Here is a 22,824-nt window from a genome sequence, read left to right as displayed (position 1 = left end):
TGTTTTACTTGTCAGGAAAAAGTATTTTTGTTATGTGCTACATCCTTTGACAGCTAGCATTTCCTTCCTCTGTGCTACTCTTAGGGAATTGTTAGAATCAATTAGATTTAGGTTGAAATCTCCCCAGAAGATATTCCAGTTGCTAAAACCAATAGCTAGGTGAGTGCACAGATGTGTAGATAAATGTGCATTCCTGTCAGATTCCTGCCGATTGTCTCAGTATGGTGCTAGAGTGAAGGTTGAAGCTGTTGCATGTGTGCTTGTTCGAGCTGGACTACCACTAGTGAGGCTGGCATGAGGACTCCAGTACAAATCTAGAAGTCAAATCTCATATCTACTTATTCTTCTATGTAGTGTCTCTTCTTGCAGTCAAAACAGAACCCATGAACAACAGTGAAACAACAACAACAACTGGAGATGGATCGCTTGACACTTTTACTGGGTCAGGTAAAGCCATAATAAGATAACATTTTGTTAGATTCACATTAGTGCAACTTTTAATAACCTTCACTAATGAACATTTGCATGGAAGCCATCTTTACAAAGCTACTATAAAATATTATAGTATTTTATACCTAATAATAATAATAATAATAATAATAGAAATAATAATAGCTTTTTCATTTTGTAAATGCAACTCAGCAATTTACACAAGGTGTGATCTTAAGGAAGATTTAATGATGCCTAAGACCACTGCTGTATGCAAAAGTCTCAAAGTAATACCGTTATTATGGTACTGTAGATCTTTTTCTCAGTGTTAGTCTCATATGATGTCAGAAAAAAAGAGGGGATTTTATTTGTAACAGTAATTCTAATTTGAACAGTTTTAGATCTTAAGGGTTATACCTCAGTGCTAATTCTTTTACTCCTGTTAGCAGGGTGTTAGTTTAAACACTGACCAGATTGCCGTGTTACTTTCTTTCCACTGGGATGAGCTACTTTCTTTCCAAGAAAGTAGTTTTACTTTAGGTAATCGTAGGCTTCAATTACTTCTTTAAAAATTCAAACAAACAGTGGTTTAAGTAGATCCCTATAAATTATTGAAATGTGATGAACTGTGGAAAAACACAGATAATCTGCCTTCTAGTCATTAAGTTGAATCCCGCTAATAATAATATTAACAAGGAGAGGAGGGAGAATAAGTTTTGGATCTGGAAATACCAGTTCAGTAATGACCTGACAGAAATGTCACCAAAGCCATGAATCACCACTCCACACTGATGCTCCTACTACTTTGGTAGACTTAGGTAGTCAAGCCCTATTTAAAATATTTTGGAAACCACAATGTTTCTGTGCAATTTTTTTTTTTTTTTTTTAATTGGGTATATGTTTTTTGCAATTGTCTTTTAGCCATTAGTTAAACCCAAGAGCTGATTATTCAGAAAAGTATTTAAAACTAATTTAATGGAAAGGTATTATGTGAGATTTAAAGCAAGCGTTTACTATTTCTGATTAGAAAAAAATGAAAACATTGTCCTCATCATACTGAAAGGAACCCCATCAACTTAAAGGCTAAAAAATTCCATAAAAGAATTAAATAGTCTGGGCTAAAATCTAGCTTTTCTTTTTCACTCTGTTTTTACTCAATGCTAAAATTTTATTAGTAACAATTATAAATCATAAAATATCCAAATCTCTATACTATTTGTTAATTGTTGGTGAAATTTTATCCACTTCTGCAATGTATTTAAGGCAGCTGAGTTGTACTCTATGGCTGAGGCAACATTGGAGCACCGGGAACTGCAGCCTTCAGCTCAGGTTTAGATAAATAAGTAACAGCTTGATTTCCCCAGGTGCCACTCACCCGTCAGCTTCCACTGACTTCAAAAGAAGTCTTGAGATCTCTACACTTTGGATATTTGGAAAGTTGGTGGGTCAAAAAAAAAAAAAAAAAAAAAAAAAGAAAAAGCAGGAATTTGATCCTTGCATAATCCTTTTTTGCCTGTTAGCCACCTGCATGCTCAAAAGAAATATGAACCTGATTCTCAGTTTAGTGCAGAAACTCAAGCATTAAATGAGTACAGTCATTCTCGGCGGGAAATCAATAGTCTGCCTGTCTGGGTGATGTGCAGTCTTCATCACCAGAGCGAGACGCAGAGCTGCCCTGATAACACACTCAGCCTTTCTTAAAGATTGAATACATTACTTTCACGTTTGCCTTTTACTTGTACTCCCAAATCAGGCAATTTGGTTAAGTCTAGTTTTGTGGGAGAAGTACTAAAGTGCAGTAAAATCTCAGCAAAAGCAGGACTTCTCTGAGATTTTTAACCTAACTGGGTAGTTGGAAGTTTAGTGGGTTGCCAAAGACAGTAAATGCTCAGAAGTAGACAGATGTCATTTCAAATGAGCCACCTGCAACTGAAAAAATGCATAACAAAGCCCAACACTGAATAGTCTGTTTTTTCCTGAAAATGAGGTACATATGTGTGTTACTCCCAACTAGGACAACATCATAATGCCAGCACTTCCCTATATTTTATGAAATGAGACATGAATGAAAAGATAATTCCTGGTGCTGAGACACATTTGAGTGACTGCAATGCAGAAAACCACTCCTTCAAACACTCTATCCATTAAAATTGATTTCCATGCTCCAAGGGCAGTCAAAACACATGACCTGTCCTGGAGCTGAGCAGAAGGCTCAACGAGCCCTGTGGGGTGTAAAGTAGTCATCTCTGTTCCTAATGACCATCTGTAAGTGATGGTCAAACAGATTGTGTGAGATATAGGGCAGGAGAGACAGATTAGACTTCACAGAAAACTGTGATTCTGTGAACTGTTGATTGAAAAGCTGAAAAGATAAAGCACGTAGATCTCTTGAATTTAGAGTGGCAGTTCCCCTAGTGGCCTTACCCTGGCTGCTGCGATCAGGCAGGATCCTGTTCAGGGCTGCAGCCCATGTGTTGTAGCTCATGCTCAGGGCTCCAGTTCCCCTGTACTGCAGAGCTGCCCCGGAGAGAACCTGTGCCTCTGGGCATGGGTTAGCCGGGTGAGGAGTCACGTTGTGCACCCCCCTCCCTCCTCCTTTTTCTTTAAAGAAGAATAGTTGGTAATTAGTATCAGTGTACTCGGTTTGCAGCTCTGTGATTCTGCAGCGCACTCCCACTGGGGTGGCATTCACAGGATTGGAAGAGGTGCGCAGCCCTGAACTGAGATTTTTATCCACTGTGAATTTGTTGCAGCTGATGTGCTGTAATACTGTGCACATATTGCTTACAATAGTGGATTAATTTGTGAACTATTTTATCATTTGAATGGAGTAGTGCGAGAGGTATTTCATGTTCTCATTGTTTTTACTTAGTATTTATTACACACAGGATATAGAATACAGTTTGTAGATAAAGAAAACAATTTCTGAAGGCTATAAAGGTGAAGTTAGGGAATGTCACTGCTACTTGACCTACATTTGGTTCCCTTGTGCATAGAGATTTTGATGTTACTTAAATGAGGTCCTTTTAACCTAACCTTTTTGCACAGAATTTTCCAGATGTGTAATGAAAAATTACAAAACTCAAGCCCATATTAGTATACTGAACCCAACACATGCTATTAAAACATTTAATGGTCATTTAAACCCTCCACAATCACCTTGACCAGTTGAACTAGGAGAGTAACTGGTAAGAGCTCGCTGTCAGCTTGTCCCTTCTCTGAAAACAATGTTAATGGGGACTGGAGAGATCAAGGGTCTTATACCTGCCCTGAAGGGCATTCCTCTGGTAAATTCAAGAAGAGAAGTCTTAGGAATATTTGAGTTTTTTGGAGAATAAACAAATTTGATTTTTTTTAACATAAGCAACACAAAAGAGCATTTATCCCCATTCATTGAAATGGGTATATAAAGTGCCGCAGTTATAAAACCCATAGCAACCTGCTTCCACCATCTCCCCCCCTGCCAACAGTCCTCAGAGAAGGGAGAACTTAGGAGGCTATCCAGCAGCCAAAGCTGTTAAAGTTCAATAACCCTTAGAATTAGCAGTCTCATCTATGAGATACAGGTGTGGTCATACTCTTATGGTAGGCCTTACACTCTGTGTTTCTCAAACATCTCACAGTCTAAAATGTAGTGCACAAATTGCAGGGACAAGCTACAGAGAAACAGTGAAAAGAACAGATTTTTTAGTCTTTCCTTTTTCTCTTCCTTACAACTGGTAGCATCATCAGGGAAAATTGGGGAAAAAGACAAGGAAATTTAAAACCAGACACATTCCAAAAGCATTGTATTTTATTGTCTGAATTTTAAAAATAAGGTATATGCGGAAAGAGTAATAAAGCAGGCAGGACAGTTTTTTGCTGAAAATTATAAGGTTTTGATAATTTATTTTGATTTAAAATGAATTTTGATGATTTCAAGTAATTTAAATAAATAGGAATTAATGTTTTTGTAGTTTCCATAAGGTGGGGTGGCATGGTAAACATGCTTTAACCCAATTGATTAATTAAGTGAGCTCTCATCCAGGAAATGATCAGACAAAAAGTGAAGCAGTATGGCAAAAATGATCCAATAAGCCGATAATGGATGACAAAAGTTCCTTTCCCTGAGAACCACCAAGGTCACTCTGCTGCTATTGCTTGTCTTTAGAAAGGTCACAGAGCTACAACAGGGAAGACTAATTACTCACCAAGCCTTAAATAACCAAGAGCATTCTTTAGAGTTCTATGGACCAGTTATGTTGATAGAAACAGCTATAGGTTTGTCTGACTCTGGGAATAGCTGCCTGCGCACGTAGCAGATTGCTCTGTGGGTTGAGCTTAAACCACAGAAAGGCATTCTCAAAAAGCCCTCAAAAACAATATCAACACAAAATGAAATTTAGCAGATTTCCATCACAGGCAAACCCTCAATATCTTTTCAAACATCAACTATTTTATTAAATCTAATGGCACATGTTTTAAAAGTTGTTATCCAATTCTTCTTTACTTTCAAGCCATACTTAACTGCACATTTTAAAAAGAAGTTAATTGTTTTTCCTCTACTGTATTTTCCTTTTAAGTCCTACACATTCTAAATGCATTTAAACTAGCTTTAAAAATATGAAGTTCTGCATATGTTCAAAGCAATAGATCTGAGAGACGTTAATTAGGGCTGGATGTAGAAATAGATCATGTTTCATAAAATAGTTAGGAACTTAAACCTATTTGTCACTTATAAAATTCTGAATGTTCATTTCTACTACCATTATGAATAACTCAGGAAGAGAGTACACTTTGAAGTACAACTATGATTGATTAGACTAAAGAAATTCCAGTGCTTCATTGTGTACTACTTTAATCTTTTGAAAAGTGAATGAACAGCAGATGGCCTAATAAAGACACTCTGTATGTTTGCCCAGTATGGATTTGCTCTGAAGGGATTGGTTCAACACTTTAGAGTACATATATTTGGAATACATCTGTCTTAGTCAAGACAGATGGCTAAAGGAAAGGGAAACTTCCAAACACTTGGAATTAATCCAGTGTGACCACTGCTTCTAGATGAAATTTTAATGGGTTATGACTATTGTTCTGTTAGCTTTCTTGGAAGAATGCAGCTGTGAATAGTATAGATATACACAATTTGGATGGCTACTGAACAGGAGTGTTTATACATCCTTTAAAATAAAAATGCTGTTGTTAGGGGATATGTGCTAATTGGCCTGTTTATAAAGAATGGTAGTTGCTTTCTAGTGCTCAATCCAGTATCTTCCATCACCTAAGCTAACTAAAATTAGTCACAACCATACAAAACATGTTTTTGCTATCCAGTATTAAAATTGAACTTGTTAATGTGAGACTATAAAGGTATGTGTGTGTTATTTCAATCCCATGAAATACTGTATGTTAAATCACAAGATTCTTTTTAACTACCCCTTTTAATACAACTTGCAAATTTGAAAGATCGACAGTGTGTGGATCACAGCTGATGCATGAAACACATGCCTCTGCAGTATACTCAAAAATGTGCTAGTCATGTTGAGAAAGCATGACAACCCATGCTAACTAAAGAGTTCTGCACAACCATGAATGATTTGGGAGTTTTTTAATTTTTGTATTAAGATGTTGCAGTTCAGGTGACATCTGCTTCCTTGAAAAGTCGTCCATTTCAATAGGCTTCTCTGTTAGTATTGCTGCAGTAGTTCACACTGTTTGGCTGTGTAGGTCTCATGGTGTTTCTAACTGCTGTACTCTTGTTTTCTGTTTTGCAGTAATAACAAGTAGTGGCTACAGTCCCAGATCAGCGCACCAGTACTCTCCACAGATATATCCCTCCAAGTTAGTGTCTGCACCTCTTCTAGTCTTTTATAGATCTTGGCTGTGGGCAGTTTTGTGGTTTGTTGCAAACAAGTGTTCAGCAGGAGAAACAGAGAAAAAGGAAAATTCTTAAGCCACAGTACTGACGCTGGTACTGACTCCCTCTCCAACTTTTTTTCATCATGTGTCTGCAGAGTAAGATCCTGCTTTGTGCAGTATTGCTGCACAAGAAATACCCTTGAATATCAGCACACAACAGAAGTAAAATAATCAGACTACTGTGTTCTCAGACATCAGAATGTTAACAGCATATGCGGGGAATACATACAGATATATTTCGAAGAAGTCAGTTTATATATAGAAATCACAATTGCATGCACAAGTTGCATACTGGGGGGTAACCCTGCCCCTGACCCTTCCACAGCCAGCATTGCCAAATGCTTCCAAACATTCCACAATCATGAACCACCCTTTCCTTGTCCCTCTCCAATATCACAAGATTTAAAAATCAAATAAATTGGATTAGCTTTTAATCTTATTATTTTTAAGCCAACAGTTTTTGTTAGGAATAGAAAACTTCTTCACACTTTTTTTTTGGGGGGGGAGGCAGGGGTGGGGACTGACTCTTGGGCAGTGACATGAATCCAGGAGTGGGAACTTTAGGAAGGAACACCAAAGGTGTTGTATGAAACTGCTGCAGTTGGCAGCCTATCAGTTTGTTTGTCCTATGATCAGTGTTGTGCACAAGAGTTCTTGATTCCAGTATGCCACCTGCTTGTTTCCGTGTATTTGATACAGCTATTGGTGTGACTTTGATACAGAGAAAATATTAAATCTAAAAGTTCAAGAGCCAATTACGCTCTTTCAAGTTTTTTTAGCAAATTTGCATTCATATAATGGTAGCCAAAATTTATTAATACAGAAAGTAGGTGCTTGAAGTAAGAGCTCTCTTTCCACTTAAACCAGGTTTTGGCAAACTAAATTAGATACTTTTGGCCAAATACATTACAAGGTTTAATAGAATTTTTTATCTACTCTTACAATTTTTTGGCATCTAAATTAACGAATAATCCTTTTCTGATAGTAAATGCTGCCAACTGTACTGAATTAATTAGAAAGAAAAAAAAATTTAAAAAAAATTAGAATCTGAAATTTAGTCATGGCTTTTAATGGCCAGGTTTCATTTAGTGTAATTCTGCAGAGTGTGTTTATTCAACTCTTGGTCCATAAAGTCTTATTTGACTTACAAAACAATCCAAGAAAAATGTTTCTTTGTATATTTTTGCAACTCTGGAGGGCAAAAATTTTAAACTTGATTTTATTCAATCTCTCTATAAAACCTCAGTATTCATAAATAAAAGACCATTTTTATTTCCATTCTATTTCCCTAGCCCATATTTTCCGAACATTTAAAGCCCATCTGGTTACCAAAGCACTGTTGTATTTTTTGTGCTGCTCTCAATGGGTAGGATCCATCTCCCATTGAAGCTAGAGGCTGCATGTCTGTTGAAGCAGAACCTATACAGATGACATAATATACTAGCTTCAACATTCACCTCTGTGTTTCCTTTATCCTTGTAGTCCAAGTTTCCCTCCACTGGATTAAAAAAGCGTGGAGGCTTTTCTAATGGCTGATCTCGGCTGAAAGAGGTTAAATCCATATAGAGACGCAGCAGTGGCACAGCCCACCTAAAAGTGGACACAGTAGATTAAGAATTAAATAATGGTGGGACAGCATAAAATATTCACTGTGCCTTGGGGAATGTGGGACAGAGTGTTTTTCAGCTTATTTCAGTGGGGGATGGAACAAATCCCAGAAGAGGAGCAGTTGGCAGAATAATGAACTGCCTTTGGACATCTTTAAACCTTTTTCTTTACTTTATTGCTTGAATCAACATACAAAGTATTTGTTGCCACAGTAATGCTATTTTTCCTGATATTTAGGCCCTATCCACACATTCTTTCTACACCAGCAGCTCAAACAATGTCTGCCTATGCCGGACAAACCCAGTATTCAGGAATGCAGCAACCAGCGGTCTATACAGCCTACTCACAGACAGGACAGCCCTACAGCTTACCCACTTACGGTATTTGACCACTTATTACTTCACTTTATGTAGAACTAAAAGCAATGCTGAATGGAATGTGGGTTTTTTTTTGCTTTCTCTTTTGTTTTCCCAACTGTAACAAAATATTTTAAAGAATCAGTTGAAAATTAATTTCTTATACAGATTTGGGTGTAATGTTGCCAGGCATCAAGACGGAAAGTGGGCTCTCACAGACCCAATCTCCCCTGCAGAGCGGGTGCCTCAGTTACAGCCCAGGGTTTTCCACCCCACAGCCAGGCCAAACACCCTACTCTTACCAGATGCCAGGTGAGTAGCCACCTCTAAAATTCAAAGCTAAGTATTTCTTTCCAGTACTAATAAGCTTATGTGTATTCATCTTGATCATCTGTTACTTTAGATCTGGTCATGGAATGCAGTCCCTATTTGCACCTTCTTTTGGATTTTGTAGTGGAGTGAAATCACATGGCAGGACTGGAAGCATTCATTGTATTTACTAACATATACAAGTCTCTTTTCCTTGTTTTCATGTTTCTGAGTATGACACAATTTGATACTTCTTTCTCTTTGGATCAAAGTAATTTTTTAGAACTTCTCCTTAATTGATATTTATTCTTTCATTTACCATTTGTTAATAATTCATTAATTACCCTCTGGTCATCCATAACCCGTTGTATTTGGATAATTTTTAGGCTTCTTATACAATGTTTAATCTTCTGCATATTACAAACTGCAATATGAATCATCTGATTTATGTTGCAAACAAGGACATGCCTCATTACAGATTGATTGAAAACACCCAGATACAGTCTTTTGAAAAGGTCTTTGTTTCTCAAACGTAACACTAAAGTGTTAGAAATGAAGGCAAAAGAGAAAAACAGTACTTGAGGAGGGGTGAGACTGGAATAGACTGAAAAATGTTATCTAAATTGGTGAGATGACTCACTGCTGATCCCTTCCTTGCATAGTGTGAAGAGGAATGTATGCCTGTATGCATTTCATTTCTTTTAAAGTTTCATTACACTATTTCATACTTATAACAGAAAATAAATGTTGGGGTTTTTTTCTGATTTTTCTACATCTTAAAATGGAATATATTAATTAGAATTTTGTTTTGATTCACAAACAGGTTCTCACAGTTAATTGTATTTTTTAATTTTAGGTTCTAGTTTTACACCATCGTCCACTATTTATTCAAACAATTCTGTTTCAAATTCTACAAACTTCAGTAGTTCACAACAGGTATGAATATTGCCATTTCTATTTGCCAGTTACAAAAGGACTTATATAGCTCCAGTGATAGCATGTTTTTTTAATTTAGATCTGTTATGTTGAATGAGACTCACTGTGGTTCAATGCTATTTTCTGTGCAAAATGATCAAAATCCTACTGGAACCCTAGTTACATATTTTAGCAGTTAAATAACTCAGCAGCTTCCCTGTAGTCTTTTAGTAAATATCTTTAAATTAAAAAAACACTAAGTATTATTAAAGTTAAAAAAAGCTAAACCAAGACTTCAAAACACTAGTAAAAATCATATGACTGTATACTTAGAAATATTTAACGGGAAAAAATTCACTCATTACTGTGTTTAACTGAGTGCTCTGCTGCATCTGCTGTTTCAGGAATATCCATCATACACAGCTTTTGGCCAAAATCAGTATGCACAGTATTACTCAGCATCAACATATGGTGCATATATGACCTCAAACAACACAGCTGATGGCACTTCATCATCATCAACCTACCAGTTACAGGACTCTCTCCCTGGCTTGACTAGTCAACCAGGTACAGATCTGCATTCAGGTGAAAACAATTTTTGTATTTTATTGTCTACTTGTATAAAGACAGGATTTGAATATCCAACTTGCATTGATTGAATGGCTTGTTTGAATATTCATATTTTAAGCTCATGCCTTTCAGAAAATTTTATCATGTAAACCACCCAAAATAAGCTTTTTTACTGTTTAGTTAGGAAATTTGTCCAGTTTGTTTGCTAATTAAATAAAGCTTTTTGCAGACTGAGATGGTTTTCAGTACCACTGGCAGTGGAGCATTCCTGCTTCCACCTACGAATTCTGAAGTATTGCTGTAAAGAATTTAAAACAAGATAGCATTTTTCATTTAATTGTACCCCAGCCATGCTAGCAAGAGCACATGGGCTTTATTCCAATATGTACAAGCCATGCTTGCTAATTCACTAATTTAAGTAACCAAGAATAGACAAATTGGTTTATTAGCACCATAAAAAAAAAATTGTGTTGAAGTAGTCGAATTTGCAAGAGCATTATTAAGAGACATGAGGAGGCTCCCTTTGCCTGCCCAGCCCTGCCCTCTTGTGCACAGCCACCACAGCACAGCAGCCTGTTACTTGTATTCCTAGGACACCTCTGGAGGCTAGTGGCAGTTCTTCACTTTTCTTTAGCACCCTTAGAGCAGTCTCTTTCAGGGGCACTGGCTTCACTCAGCCACCATGGGCAGTGTCTGCCTTGCCCGCAGACTGTGAGCATTTCTTGAAAGACTAACAAACTGGCTTTTGGATTAGGCTCTGAATAGGGGAGGAATTTATGCTTTAGTCACAAAATCAGCTTATTGCATACATTTTCCTAACAACTGCACCACCTTACTGAAAAATACAGCAGAAAGACAAAGGTATTATTGTAACGAATTTGTACAAAGGAAAAGTAACTGTGTAGAAAAGTATAAGCAGTTTATATTATACCTAATATAAACTGCTTAAATTTGCTAAAAACACTGGAATTTTAATTAAATTAGTTGAAATTTTTCCTATATAAATGTTTTCCTCCGGCTGATTTTTAAACTGTAACAGTGTGCTGTGCTGTGTGTGTTTGGGGTGGGGTATGATGTGGTGTGGATATGGATATGATATGGAATGGTGATGGGGAGATACACATCCCTTTGATTTTTGATGAAAAGTGTAACATTATTCAGTAGTCTCAGAATGTAAATTTAGGAAGAAGAACCTACAGGTAATGTGAAATCAAGTGAAATTTCATCAGGTGGAGGATATCTATAACAGACACGAATCATACATAAAGAATTTTTAGAAGAGTATGGAGTGTACTCACAAGTTACAAGTGTATGTCCTGTGTACTTTTCCTTGCTGCTTTGTTATTCCTTCAAATTCTTATTTGAGAAAATCAGACAGTTTCCCATGTTGTCTCTCCCCTAGGTATCTGTGTTTCCTATAAATGCTGTGTAAATGTATCATGTATTACAAGTACCATTAGTATTGAATAGAACTGGCAAAAGAAAAGGAATCTTAAGTAGTTTGAACAGGTAGAAAAAGTATTGAAGGCTTCACATCTGTGAAACGGTAAAGATTTTTCTTGGTTGTGGATTGTTTAAGCATATGAACTTGTTCTCTTGTTAAGTAGGTTGTGCATCTGAACTTAACAAATCCGCCCTCATCTGCTCCTTATTTCTGTGAAGTGTTGCAGTGATCATGCGACCCTCTGCTGAGAGTGAAACGCCCACTTTGTGAATACATGACATGCCTGTGCCCTTCTGTGTCACTGTAAAAATAAATTTCCACTGGTGAGGGGCAGTGTCTTGGAGATCATTTCAGATATCATAGATCATACTGCAGATCTTTAGCACTCACTGTGTTCACTTGCTGTCAAACAAGTTCTTACAAGACTTGCTCCAACAAAACCCTAAGACTAAGCACAACAAGGCACTTCATTCTTCTGGCATCTCCACTGGCTCTTAATTCAAATATTTAATCAAAGCCTCTAGTACTCCTCACACATATAGGATTTTTCTCATTTTCATAATAAAGCCCCATCACATCAAGAGCTAATACCAGCTACAATTTTATTTATTGACTGTATGAAAAAAATGAGATGAAAACTGAAATAGATTTTACTCTTTCTGCTATTCGTGGCAAACCATAACACACTAGAAGTCAGGAAAAAAAGCAGGTTTGTAATGTTGAAGCTGTCTTCTGGCTTCTCTGTCTGGTAAGAATATGTAACAAAAGTCAATCCATAAGGAAATTATGAAGGGGCTCAGAAATTCATCCGTTCCACATCTGTGTAATGCTCAGTTCCTTAAACCAGGGACTTCTGAGCTTGCATTGTGCCTGCCTTATATTAAGATTTTTCAAAATGCACTCGTTACCACAGAGTATTTCTGAGACAAAAAGGTATCTCCTAGGGCACTTCATCTCAAATAGGGATAACTCAGATGGACTAGGAGATGAGGTCTCAGGAGAAAAGTACACTTGAGTGTATTTGTTGAATACAGGAGTACATTTAATTTGAGGCAAATAAAACTCTAGCAGAGGATATGGGCCTGGATAAAAATTTCATGTGAAGGCACCTTGCTATCATATATCCAGGGTTAGGGGAGGTGAATTGCCATAGGATATTAACTCCCATTCCATTACTGGGATGCAGCAAAGTTTAATTTGGTACCCACAAAGAGGTCACCCTTTGTAGCTTCTCTGGGAGATGGCATTAGGTTTATATTCAGACTGCATAAACTCTTTTCTCCTGCTTAAGTCGTAGAACTGTGTTCTAACAAGGAGGAGAGGATGTTCATATCATCGAAGTAGAGGTGGGAAACAATGTCCTGGATATGAAAGACCACCTCCATTTGTAACGGGGTGCTGTAATTCCCTTTGTAACATGGTGCTGTAATTCCCTGTCCTCTAACTGGAGCTGCAGCAAGGTCTCCACAGCGTGAAAGTTTTCATATTGGACAAGTGTATGAGTATGTGTAAGAACATCTGTGATAAAGCTGTCATTCCATATTCTGGTTTTAACATTTTCCTACTGTTTTCTTGGATCACTGGTGCTGCTCATGGTCCCGGTGGGATAAGGCTATGAGGTATATTTATTAGGCATGTGTTGAATATTGAAAAAGCTAAAAAATTTCAAACATTGTAATAAAAATTTCTGTCTAATACAAGCTGCAGTAGGAGTTCTTCATGATGTTAATGTTTTCAATACTCTTTGGTACTAGAATTTCTCACATTCTTTTATGTTACAGGGCTGAATTTTTAATAAATTTTCATTTAATCAGCATTGACCTCATTTCTAAAGCAAATGGAGGATAAGAAAAGTGTAGTTTCTCCTTTAGACTGCTGTTAGTAAAAAGAAAATCGAGCAATTAGGCCTACAGTTGTTTAAAAAAACAAGCACTACTGACTTCTGCAGTTCTAAAATAGATGCATACCTTGCTTTCAAGCAAGAGACAGCTGTTCGTTCTGATTTAGAGATTACCATAATGAAATAAAGTTGGCTTTAAATATCTAGATTTTACAAGGAACAGTGATTAGTTACAGTACTGATTAATAGATAATTATGCAATTGTGAACAGCATTGACCCAAGTAGAAGACTGGAGCACCAGGTCATGGCTAATGCTAAATAAAAATCGGAGTTATTTACTTCAGTTGTTGGGTACTTTCAGAGCAGATTTAGAACAGGGCTTTTTTTTAAATTTTATTTTTGGTAGATTAGAATAAACACAGTCATTGAGAACAGATGTTTTAGTATATTACTGCAGAAATGAGTTTTGATTTTGTTGTAATGTGTTGAAATGTTATAAATAAGAAGACTTTTATGGTAAGAATGTAAGCATTCATCTTCACTTAGTTTTTGCCTTTTTGTTTCTGGGGGTTTGGTTTGGGACATTTTTTTCCACTCAATCAGAAGAATCTAGGAGACTATGTTTTTGTACAGAAACTTCTTTGAAAGCCACTGTACGTTTTTGCTGCACAAGGGTTCTGATTGGGATGCTTCTTGTACATTTGCACATTACCAAAGTACATTTTCCTGTTCTTATGGGGAAGGAGCTAAGAAAATGTGATCCTTATTGATTGCTTCACTGCTTGCAGTGACCTTGCTGAGATCAACACCATGCTGGGAATAGAAATGATTAGTCAACAAGAACTCTCTCTCTCTCCATTCTGTAGGGATTTCTGTCTGTGTGGCTTGTCCTTTCTCTGTATACCTCTATGAAAAGTCACTTAGCCTCTTTTGCTACATGCTCAGCCCCCTTAACTGTCATGGTGACCCTCACCTGGACTGACTCCAGTTTGACAATATCTCCCTTCTACTTGGGGACCCAAAACTACGCATTTTTCCAGATGTGGTCTCGCAAGTTCAGAACAGAGCAGAAAAATGGAACTCCTTCATCTGCTGGACACTCAGTGATGCTTTTTAATAAAAATGAAAAAAAAAAAGTCAGATTTCAGCTCAAAATCAGATGCATCACAGAAGACTTTTGGGAAACATTTGTACCAAGTGTTAATTTATTCTGTAGATGTGCCATCATGAGCACTTTTAACAAATATTACCACAGTGGCCCAGAAATGCTCAATTACAGGCAGCTCAAGGACTCCCTTGAATCAAAATCTGTAGTAGATGTCAGATCAAAGCTGTACCCTTTCCTCCTTTAGTGGAGAAAAATCAAATCATTATTAACAGGATAAGTGATGAAGGAGGTTTTTTTGTCATTTAGCACTTGGGAACCTAGCCAAACTGCATTTGCTGCTAGAATTTTTGAAAGGGCACTGTGTTGTGAAGAAAGTTATATTTTCCATATACTGAGCTGTTGCATTAAAGTAATTTGTAAAGAGAAGTTCCACACCATCCTCTCAGGAGATACTTACTTCTGTCAGTCACAGAAGTACACAGCTACTGGTTTATGATCACCTCTAAAGCCCTTTGTTATGACCAGAGGGAAAACAAGTTAAACGGCTAAGTCAGGGATAGACTGGAGTGTGGTTAAGACCAGCTATGCCATACCAGATCAAAGACCCTTCCAGCACATCTCTGCGACAGCCCACAATCTTCACACTTAGAGAAAGATGATCAGAACACAGTAAATACAACTTCATCCTCTTTTAGGTACTAACTGGAATATTGCATTTAATATTAAGGCTTTCCTCTGGCAATTTATGGGCTGAGGCAAGGTGAAGGAAAAAAGTGAACTTTACTAAAGTGCAGGTGGCATGGGAGGAGGAGATGAAGCTGGAAGCTGCCTAGCTGTTCTGGGACATGGACGAGTGCCAAAGTGTGTTCTGGTAAACGTAAAGCAGGCCTTGGAAATAAGTCTAGCTGAACTGAAAACATGGGAAATTAACTGCTTTAATTAAACAGTACTTCATGTTTTGAGAAACCATTAGCATGACCTCTAAAATATATCTTCCTTGGAGATATGGATATTTTGCCTGAGCTTGTGTGTTTTTGTGTATATGCACATGTATATGTGTCATTTGAATCTCTCACTTACTCTGGAAAGGTTTATAGTGTTTCATTGGTAAAGTCAAAAGTGCACATGGCATCTGCTGATTCCATGTAGATAAGACAAGCCACATTATCATTCTTTATATACAAGTTTTTTTACATGTCTCTTGCCATCTAGTTTGCATACAGATGTGTTGAACTTTGAGAAAAAAAGTTAATTATTTAAAAATCCAGCACTAATTTTGACATGAATGATTGACTTTACAGGGGAGTTTGACACAGTGCAGAGCCCTTCCACGCCAATCAAAGATCTTGATGAGAGAACATGTAGGAGTTCTGGGTCAAAGTCTCGGGGTAGAGGGCGGAAGAATAATCCATCACCCCCTCCGGACAGTGACTTGGAGGTATGTCTGCGGTAATTGATGAACATCAACGTGGAGGTTTCTTCTAAGGAAGTGTAAATTCTGAATGCTGCAGCTGTGAAAATAGCTTAAAGCACTTTAGAAGACATCGTGGACTCAGTGTAACTGAACTCACTAACTGATTGTAACAGAGGGTAGTAGCTGTTTTAACATACATGTACAGTGAGACTTTACTGTTCTGCATGACAAAATTAGGCAGAAAGGTAGAAATTCAGTCTTGTGTTTTTTAGCTCTTAGATTATGTGCCTGACAGTTTCTCATTCAATAGAACAAATCTGTACAAAATTGTCACATTTTCTTGTAGTTTTTTGAATAGGAAACCTCAAATATATCGCTCAGCTTAATTACATGCATTTATGGATGCAGTGTAAATATGCAGGATCCTCTGGCCATAGCCTTTTGAATATTTAGGCACCTATTTGTGCTTGTGCTTGTATGTTATATCAGTGGCTATAAATGAGGCAGCTTACCTCTGTGAAGTTGTGGCTGTGCTTAAGTATGTGCAAGATCAGTCCCTTAGCGAAGAAATACATCTGCCTAATCTATGGGATGACAATTTCAAGCACAGGTGACCTCTTAGCAACAGAGTAATTATAGTGGTGTCGCTCCCGTGTCAGCCGTGCAGTGCCATGTGGTGGCAGGAGCAGGAGGAGGAAGCAGAGTGCCTGTGCGTGTGTGTGACCCTCCAGCTCTGGCACCAGGGACGTGCTGTGCTGCCTGCCAGTGCCGTGTGTCCCCTGCTGCCACCGGAGCAGCGCGGCGACACAGCAGCCCTGGCGTGCCCCACTGCTCTGCCGCCACTGAACAGTCCTGGGTACAGCAGAAGACAAAATTGTTGCTGGGACTCGGCTGGCCACATAGCCCCTCCTGTGGTAGCAGGGTGGGCTGCAGGGCTAGGAACTGAATGAAAATGCTGTTGCTTTTGTACAGAAACTTACATTGTTTGCTTTTCCAGTGAAGAAACTAACTTCTTACATGTCAGGGTTTCTTTTAGTTGGTTGGTTTTTCTTAATTTATTATTTACCAATGAAAATTAAAATGAGTGAAATCGAATGTATGAAACTGAATTAAAATAATGTTTCATCCTACAGTATTATTTGAATTCTAGATTTTAGTTAATCAGTAGAAATAAAGAAGAATCTTGAATCAATAAGACCCACAGAGAAGTATCTGAAAGTAGTTTATCCTTAACAATTATGTCTGACCCCCATCACGTTTCTGAAATCTGCATTACAGAGCTTTTGTGAAAAGCTTTTCAGAGAACAAGTAAAAAATAGTTGAAGAGTTAAAAAGTTACTGCCTTTTGACTTTTTACCGTGCATGATACACTCTTATTGATGATTTCAGAGAAACCTGCTCAGTTAATAAGTACTTGGTTAACCTTTTAAGACTCAGTTTACTTTTAACCTCCCCGGGTGGTGTGGTGATGGGACTGTGATGTTATTTGTTTGATAATATTTTCCCTAATTTTGTTTTCAGCGTGTATTTGTTTGGGATTTGGATGAAACAATCATAGTTTTTCATTCGCTGCTTACAGGATCATATGCACAGAAGTATGGCAAGGTATGTGAGCTGTGAATTTTGTGTCAATTCACTGCAGCTATCTGGCCTGACTACATACATGTTTTCCACTTCTCTTTTCTTTATGGCTTGGGTGAAGTTAAAGTGTACAGTAAACCCCATTTTCAGAAGGTTAATATGAAGAAGTCAAGGAGAAATGAGACACAGACCCTAAGCACAGTAGATGAGGCAGGGTTGAAGCAGATGCTGCGAATGAGAGGAGAATTTATAGAGGAACAAGGATGAGGTTCCTGACGTGAGTTGGAAGAGACATTGCAGGGAGATAATAGATGAAGTGCACAAATGGAAATAACTGACAGTATCTGGAAGAGTAAAGGAAGAAATAAGAAACTGGGCTGGTGGGTGAATTTACCGGGAAATTTATGAATAGGATGAGTAAGAGTCTGACTTATTTCAATGCCAGCTGCAGATGTTGTTCTTTGACTCCTCACCTTTTTCACTGAATTTTTGATTCTCTTGGCTGGCTCTGGGCTGAGTAATGCTGGGGAGTGAAACCCTCTCCCAAGTAGTTTTAAGCATCCTCTCCCCTTCCGTGAGTCCAAAAGGAGTTCAGGTCACAGAGCAACGAGTGGGAGAGCAGGAAGAAGAGTGAGGGAGGCAAAGAGAGTCAGTGGCAGACTGCAGGAGCAGGAGCTCTGGGAGCCCTCCAGGCTGGTATTGGGAGTCTGGGGAATGGCTGCTTGGACAAGGTGAGAAGGGTCTGGTGTGTAACAACAGGAGCAGACTGATGGGAGAGGTAGAGTTAAGGCCTGGATAAAACAAAAAACCAAAGCAAATATGTGGAAGGATGAAAATGGACAAGGGAGATGTTAGTATGTACATATATACTTTTCTCTGTGCTGTTTGTTCTATTCAAGTGAAATTAATGCAAGGGTATTTCTTTTTAAGAACATAGTCATGTCCATACTGTGTCAGATAAGGGGCTTGTTTAGCATGTTTTCAGCATCATTATTCCAGCCAGAATCAGATGCTTGAGAAAAGGATGCGAAAAACAATGCATCACAGAAATGCTTTTCACAACCCCCTCCCCTACCAGTGGGTTAGAAATGTCCAAAGCCAGAACCTGTGGATTATAACCAGAGATGGGCCAGTCTTCCATGCAATCAACCTTTTGTGGCTACTGAAAAAGAAAGTTAATGGGAAAAGTCACAGGCCAAGTGTAAATCTGAATTTCTGGAATGCTAAGATAAGGATAGTTACTCATGTCTTGCAAAAAACAGCCTTCCTTGCTTTGCAGCTTCACAGTGCCAGATCTGTGCACGTTTCAGTTCTCTGTCAAAAAAATCCTCTTCTGCTGTTTTTCAGACACTGCAAAAACAGTGACTTTGCCAGAACCATTTCCAACTAATAGTTATCAAAACAAGAGAGAAACCTAGCTGCACACAAACTTTTGCATCACTTTGAGCCCACAGACAACCACAGGACTTGCTGAATTGTCACAGTGATAGTCATTCCTTTCATCCATTTTTGATTGTGCCCTTAGGATGTTTCCTAAACCAACTGTAACACATAGTTTTAAAAATCAGAGCTCATTTGTAGCTCACAAAACATCTGTGGATAACTTTGAAAAATGTCTTGGAAACAGCAACAGAAATGTAATTCCTCTTGGTATATCAGTAATGGCATATTAACAGACAGTAGTACTGACAGCAGATAAAGTCTTATATGAACCAAAAGTATCTCAAGATTTAGTGAAATTAATGTAGTTATTCTGCTGAGATCAACATCAGCAAACTAATGTCATGGATATCTATGGTGCAAAAGATGCGGAGTTGTGGAATTCTGAAAGTAAAATCCTTTTTTTGGTTCTTTTTTGTTTTGTTTTTGGGGGGGTTGGGTTTTTTGGGGGGGGTTTTGTTTGGTTGGTTGGTTGGTTAGGTTTTGTTTGGGCTTTTTTTTGGTTTTTATTTTTTGGTACTGATAGGTGGCATCCACGCAAGTAGGGAAAGGTGCTCATTTCCAGACCCTGTAGAATAAAAATAGTAGACTTTTTCCTTCTTGCAGTGACTGCAATTGCCACATAGAATTTTATCTTTTGCATGTAATTGCAGTGTTGTCTAAATTTAAGGTGGGATGTGTCTGAGCCTAAGTGCCTAAGAGGTTAGAAATGGGAGAAGAGAAAGGTCCCACAGATAGACTTCACTCAGTCTCTGGTACATGACATGTTCAGTACATATGGTCCTTATCTTTTCTGTGTATGATTTCCATCTGTATACAAGGTCTTAATCCAGACTGAAGATTGGATTTTTACCAGAATTGGGTTGCTATGAGAGTAAATACTCCAAGAATTGTGAGGTTGTCAGCAGAAGTCTTGTTAGCACATAGGTCTTTCAAAAGTATTGAGAGAGCTGTTTCTCCTGGAAAGGTGATATAAAATTGTTGCCTAACAATGGAAAAAGAAACAGGCTGGTGTAAAAGAGTGGCAATACTAAATTATTTATCTGTGGTGATTGGCTACCTGATTTTAAAAAGTAAAGGCATCTAATGTCACAAGATGCTCAGCTGTGCACAGCATGTTCTTCCATATATATTTCATGAGCTCATTTTGTATAACATAATCAGGTAACTCACAAAGAAAAGAAATCACACCAAAAAAAACCCTTTCAGGACAATCAGAATTTTTCCCTTCTCGCGTATGTAAATTTTCTAAGTGAGAATAGTGTGTTTTTAATGCAAGCATTGCTTTAAGGGAAGGCAACTTCTTATACCAAGTGTCCTCATTTCATACTTAGAAAGAGTGAGATACTGATTCAGAGCTAGTGGGAATATACAGACAGGCAAGGATATTCCCACCTACTCATTGACATGTAAACTTTCATTCCTCATTTTCACCAGCTCTTTTTGCTGTTTATTTCAGTACAAGGTGAAAAAAAAAAAAAATCATAAATTAGTCTTTTAATCTCTCTATTCTGCTGTAGCTCAGGCTGCACAGGGATGCAGTGAGAGGAGGTACAGCATATATAGCTCCATATATATAGCATATATAGATCCATAGCCTGGCATAGGGATCCACATGTGACTGCAGGAGCACTTGAGAGCTGCTGTTGTATCCAGAAATAAACACTTGCAAAAGATTTCTACAGTTTAACAAGTAGTTGGAGTAGAAGAGAAAAAGGAAAGTCAAACCAGCATCTCCTTAGGCAATTAGGGCTTTCATTGGCAGAGATTATTTGGCAGGCCGGGATCCAGTAGGCAAGTTTCAGGTTGTGTATTTGTCAAGCGAAGAGCAGATCTCTGAGTTATGCCTGAGGATTTATGAAGTTGAGAATGGACACTCTATTTGGTATATACTTGTTCAGCACTTTTCATGGTAGGATAATTATTTGATGTCAAAATTTTATAATAGCGATGTCAAAATTTTATAATAGCAATGTTAAAATTAGTGTTTTGCTGAAGGATGCAGCTGTAAGTATCTCATTTAAAAAGGGGGCAAATTGCTGCTGCTTATCTGGGCACCAGTAGAGTATAGCTTTAAGCCCAACTGAACTGGGAGAGATTTGGCCAGAGGTTGGCCAGAGTATCACTTCTACATTTAAAATACAAAGCTTTCACAGAAGAATATTCCATGCCTTGCTGTTTTCTACCTGTGACTGTTTCCCTCTGGTTTTTGGTGTATTGGTTATTTTGTTGGGCTAACATTGAAAGAGAATGAAAACTACAGTACAACTGTGCTGCCTCCCAGCAGTAAGATCACCTCTCATTTTTCAGCTCATTTACTCATCTGCTTTGTACTTCATAAAACCAGTACACTTCTATTTTTAATTACTTACTGCAGTAGCCAATTGCGAACATTGGCATTGGAGCTGTTATACTGTGACTTGTGTGGATGATGACAGTTTTTGCAGCTGAGCACCAGTTGACAGATATGGTTTTCTACAATGCTGAGCTCTTAAGAGACCATTTGTTGATGTGACAGGACACATGTTAGCAGATGTCATCATCTCTTAAAAGTTTATGAGATGCATTCTTATTCCCTGTGAACAGTGTGTATTCTTTATTCCATTGCATTCCAGTTATTCTTGCTGGTTAAAGGATGATTAAGCTGGAGTTTTCTCTAGCTCCAAGCATTTATATTTCATTCATTTCTCCCAGGTCAATCCAGAGGGCAAGGATTCCCAGATAAATGCTGTGACTCACAGTGCAACTGTTTAAAAAAAGAATACAATTCCTCTGTGAGCTTAGAAGAGGGAGAATTTGATTTCCAAGTGGAAAAATCAAAACAAATCCTCACTTAATGATCATATTTTGCCATTTTTTATAGCACTGAGAATGACAGAAGGTTGTCAGGGAAGCCTCATTAACCTTGTGCACTTCTTTGGAAAGGGCTCAGAAGCTTTTTACTGCTCGCTGTCTGCTTGTCTGGTCATTAAACAGAAAAACTTTGTCACCATTAACATCCATGATGACATTCCCAAATTCACGCATAAATATTCTCTTGTCCGCCTGTGTTAATAGTGTATCTCTCATCACCTCCAGTTGTCCTCTCCATTCACTCCCTCCTTGTCTGAGACCTCTGAGTTGATTTTCCTACTGCCTTCTAGAGAGCGTGGAACAGAGACTCCCTATGGAGTACGTGAGTTTTCCTTCATCAGCCACCAGCTACGGTTATTAAGAAGAGATGTGTTCTCTTCCTCCATTGCCACCCACATGAATCTCTCCTGGGACAGTGTCCCCTTTGAGAGAGTGAGTGCTGAACTTAAGTCTGAGAATCCCACATACGTAATATAGGGAAGTGTCTTTAGGTTAAAATATTGGCATTAAATTTGAGCATTTCCACTTTTTCCTGAGATTAGTTTTGTTTTAAGTCTGTTCAGGACCGCTGAAAATCACTTCTTAAATTTTTGCTTGTTTTCTTGCTTATTTTTAAGGCTTCATGCATGCAAATTCCTGTCACAATGGATCTACCTGACAGTCTATTCATCTCTTTGTTTTCTGAGGTTTTGTTAAAGTCACTTTGGTGTTTGCAGTTTTTTCCCAAGAAATGAAATGATTTTGAACATGTGCTGAAACCTGACATACCAAGACAGTATTAAATAGATTTCTCCCACTAATGGACACTGAGCTTTTGGGGCTTTATTCCAGCTGATCTCTCTTGATCAAAACACTGAAGTATTGGTCCTCCCAGGATATTTTTATCTAGTCTCCCAGGAGACATTCCGATGGATGGACCAGTCTGGTACAGAAGTCCACAGACAGACAGTCTGGCTCCAGTTTAGTGCCTTCATCCTAATGTAACTAAAGTAATTTGTATTTAGGTGTACAGAAGTGTTGTAGCTGGTCTTGATTCTTCTGCACACTAATGATATCTG

The 22,824-nt window shown here is 38.0% G+C and overlaps 1 protein-coding gene across 7 annotated transcripts in view; it reads left to right on the top strand.

Annotated features, from left to right (window-relative positions):
- The window catches only part of EYA4 (EYA transcriptional coactivator and phosphatase 4), a 141,118-nt gene that overhangs the window by 100,413 nt on the left and 17,881 nt on the right, over positions 1–22,824 (top strand). For 3 of the 7 annotated variants that reach the window (XM_069010740.1, XM_069010739.1, XM_069010741.1), the window contains exons 5-12: positions 355–447; positions 6,183–6,249; positions 8,173–8,315; positions 8,460–8,603; positions 9,457–9,536; positions 9,920–10,100; positions 15,780–15,916; positions 17,414–17,497. In XM_069010740.1, coding sequence (XP_068866841.1) covers positions 355–447; positions 6,183–6,249; positions 8,173–8,315; positions 8,460–8,603; positions 9,457–9,536; positions 9,920–10,100; positions 15,780–15,916; positions 17,414–17,497 — 929 coding nt within the window. The remainder of the gene's footprint in view (positions 1–354; positions 448–6,182; positions 6,250–8,172; positions 8,316–8,459; positions 8,604–9,456; positions 9,537–9,919; positions 10,101–15,779; positions 15,917–17,413; positions 17,498–22,824) is intronic. The other 4 variants (XM_069010745.1, XM_069010744.1, XM_069010743.1 and 1 more) reach the window with 2 other exon arrangements.

The sequence above is a fragment of the Aphelocoma coerulescens genome, chromosome 3 (genome assembly GCF_041296385.1).
Source record: "Aphelocoma coerulescens isolate FSJ_1873_10779 chromosome 3, UR_Acoe_1.0, whole genome shotgun sequence".
In the NCBI taxonomy this organism is placed as follows: domain Eukaryota; kingdom Metazoa; phylum Chordata; class Aves; order Passeriformes; family Corvidae; genus Aphelocoma; species Aphelocoma coerulescens.
The sequence above is the reverse complement of the archived record's forward strand: the minus strand, read 5'-3'. Positions and strand labels throughout refer to the sequence as shown.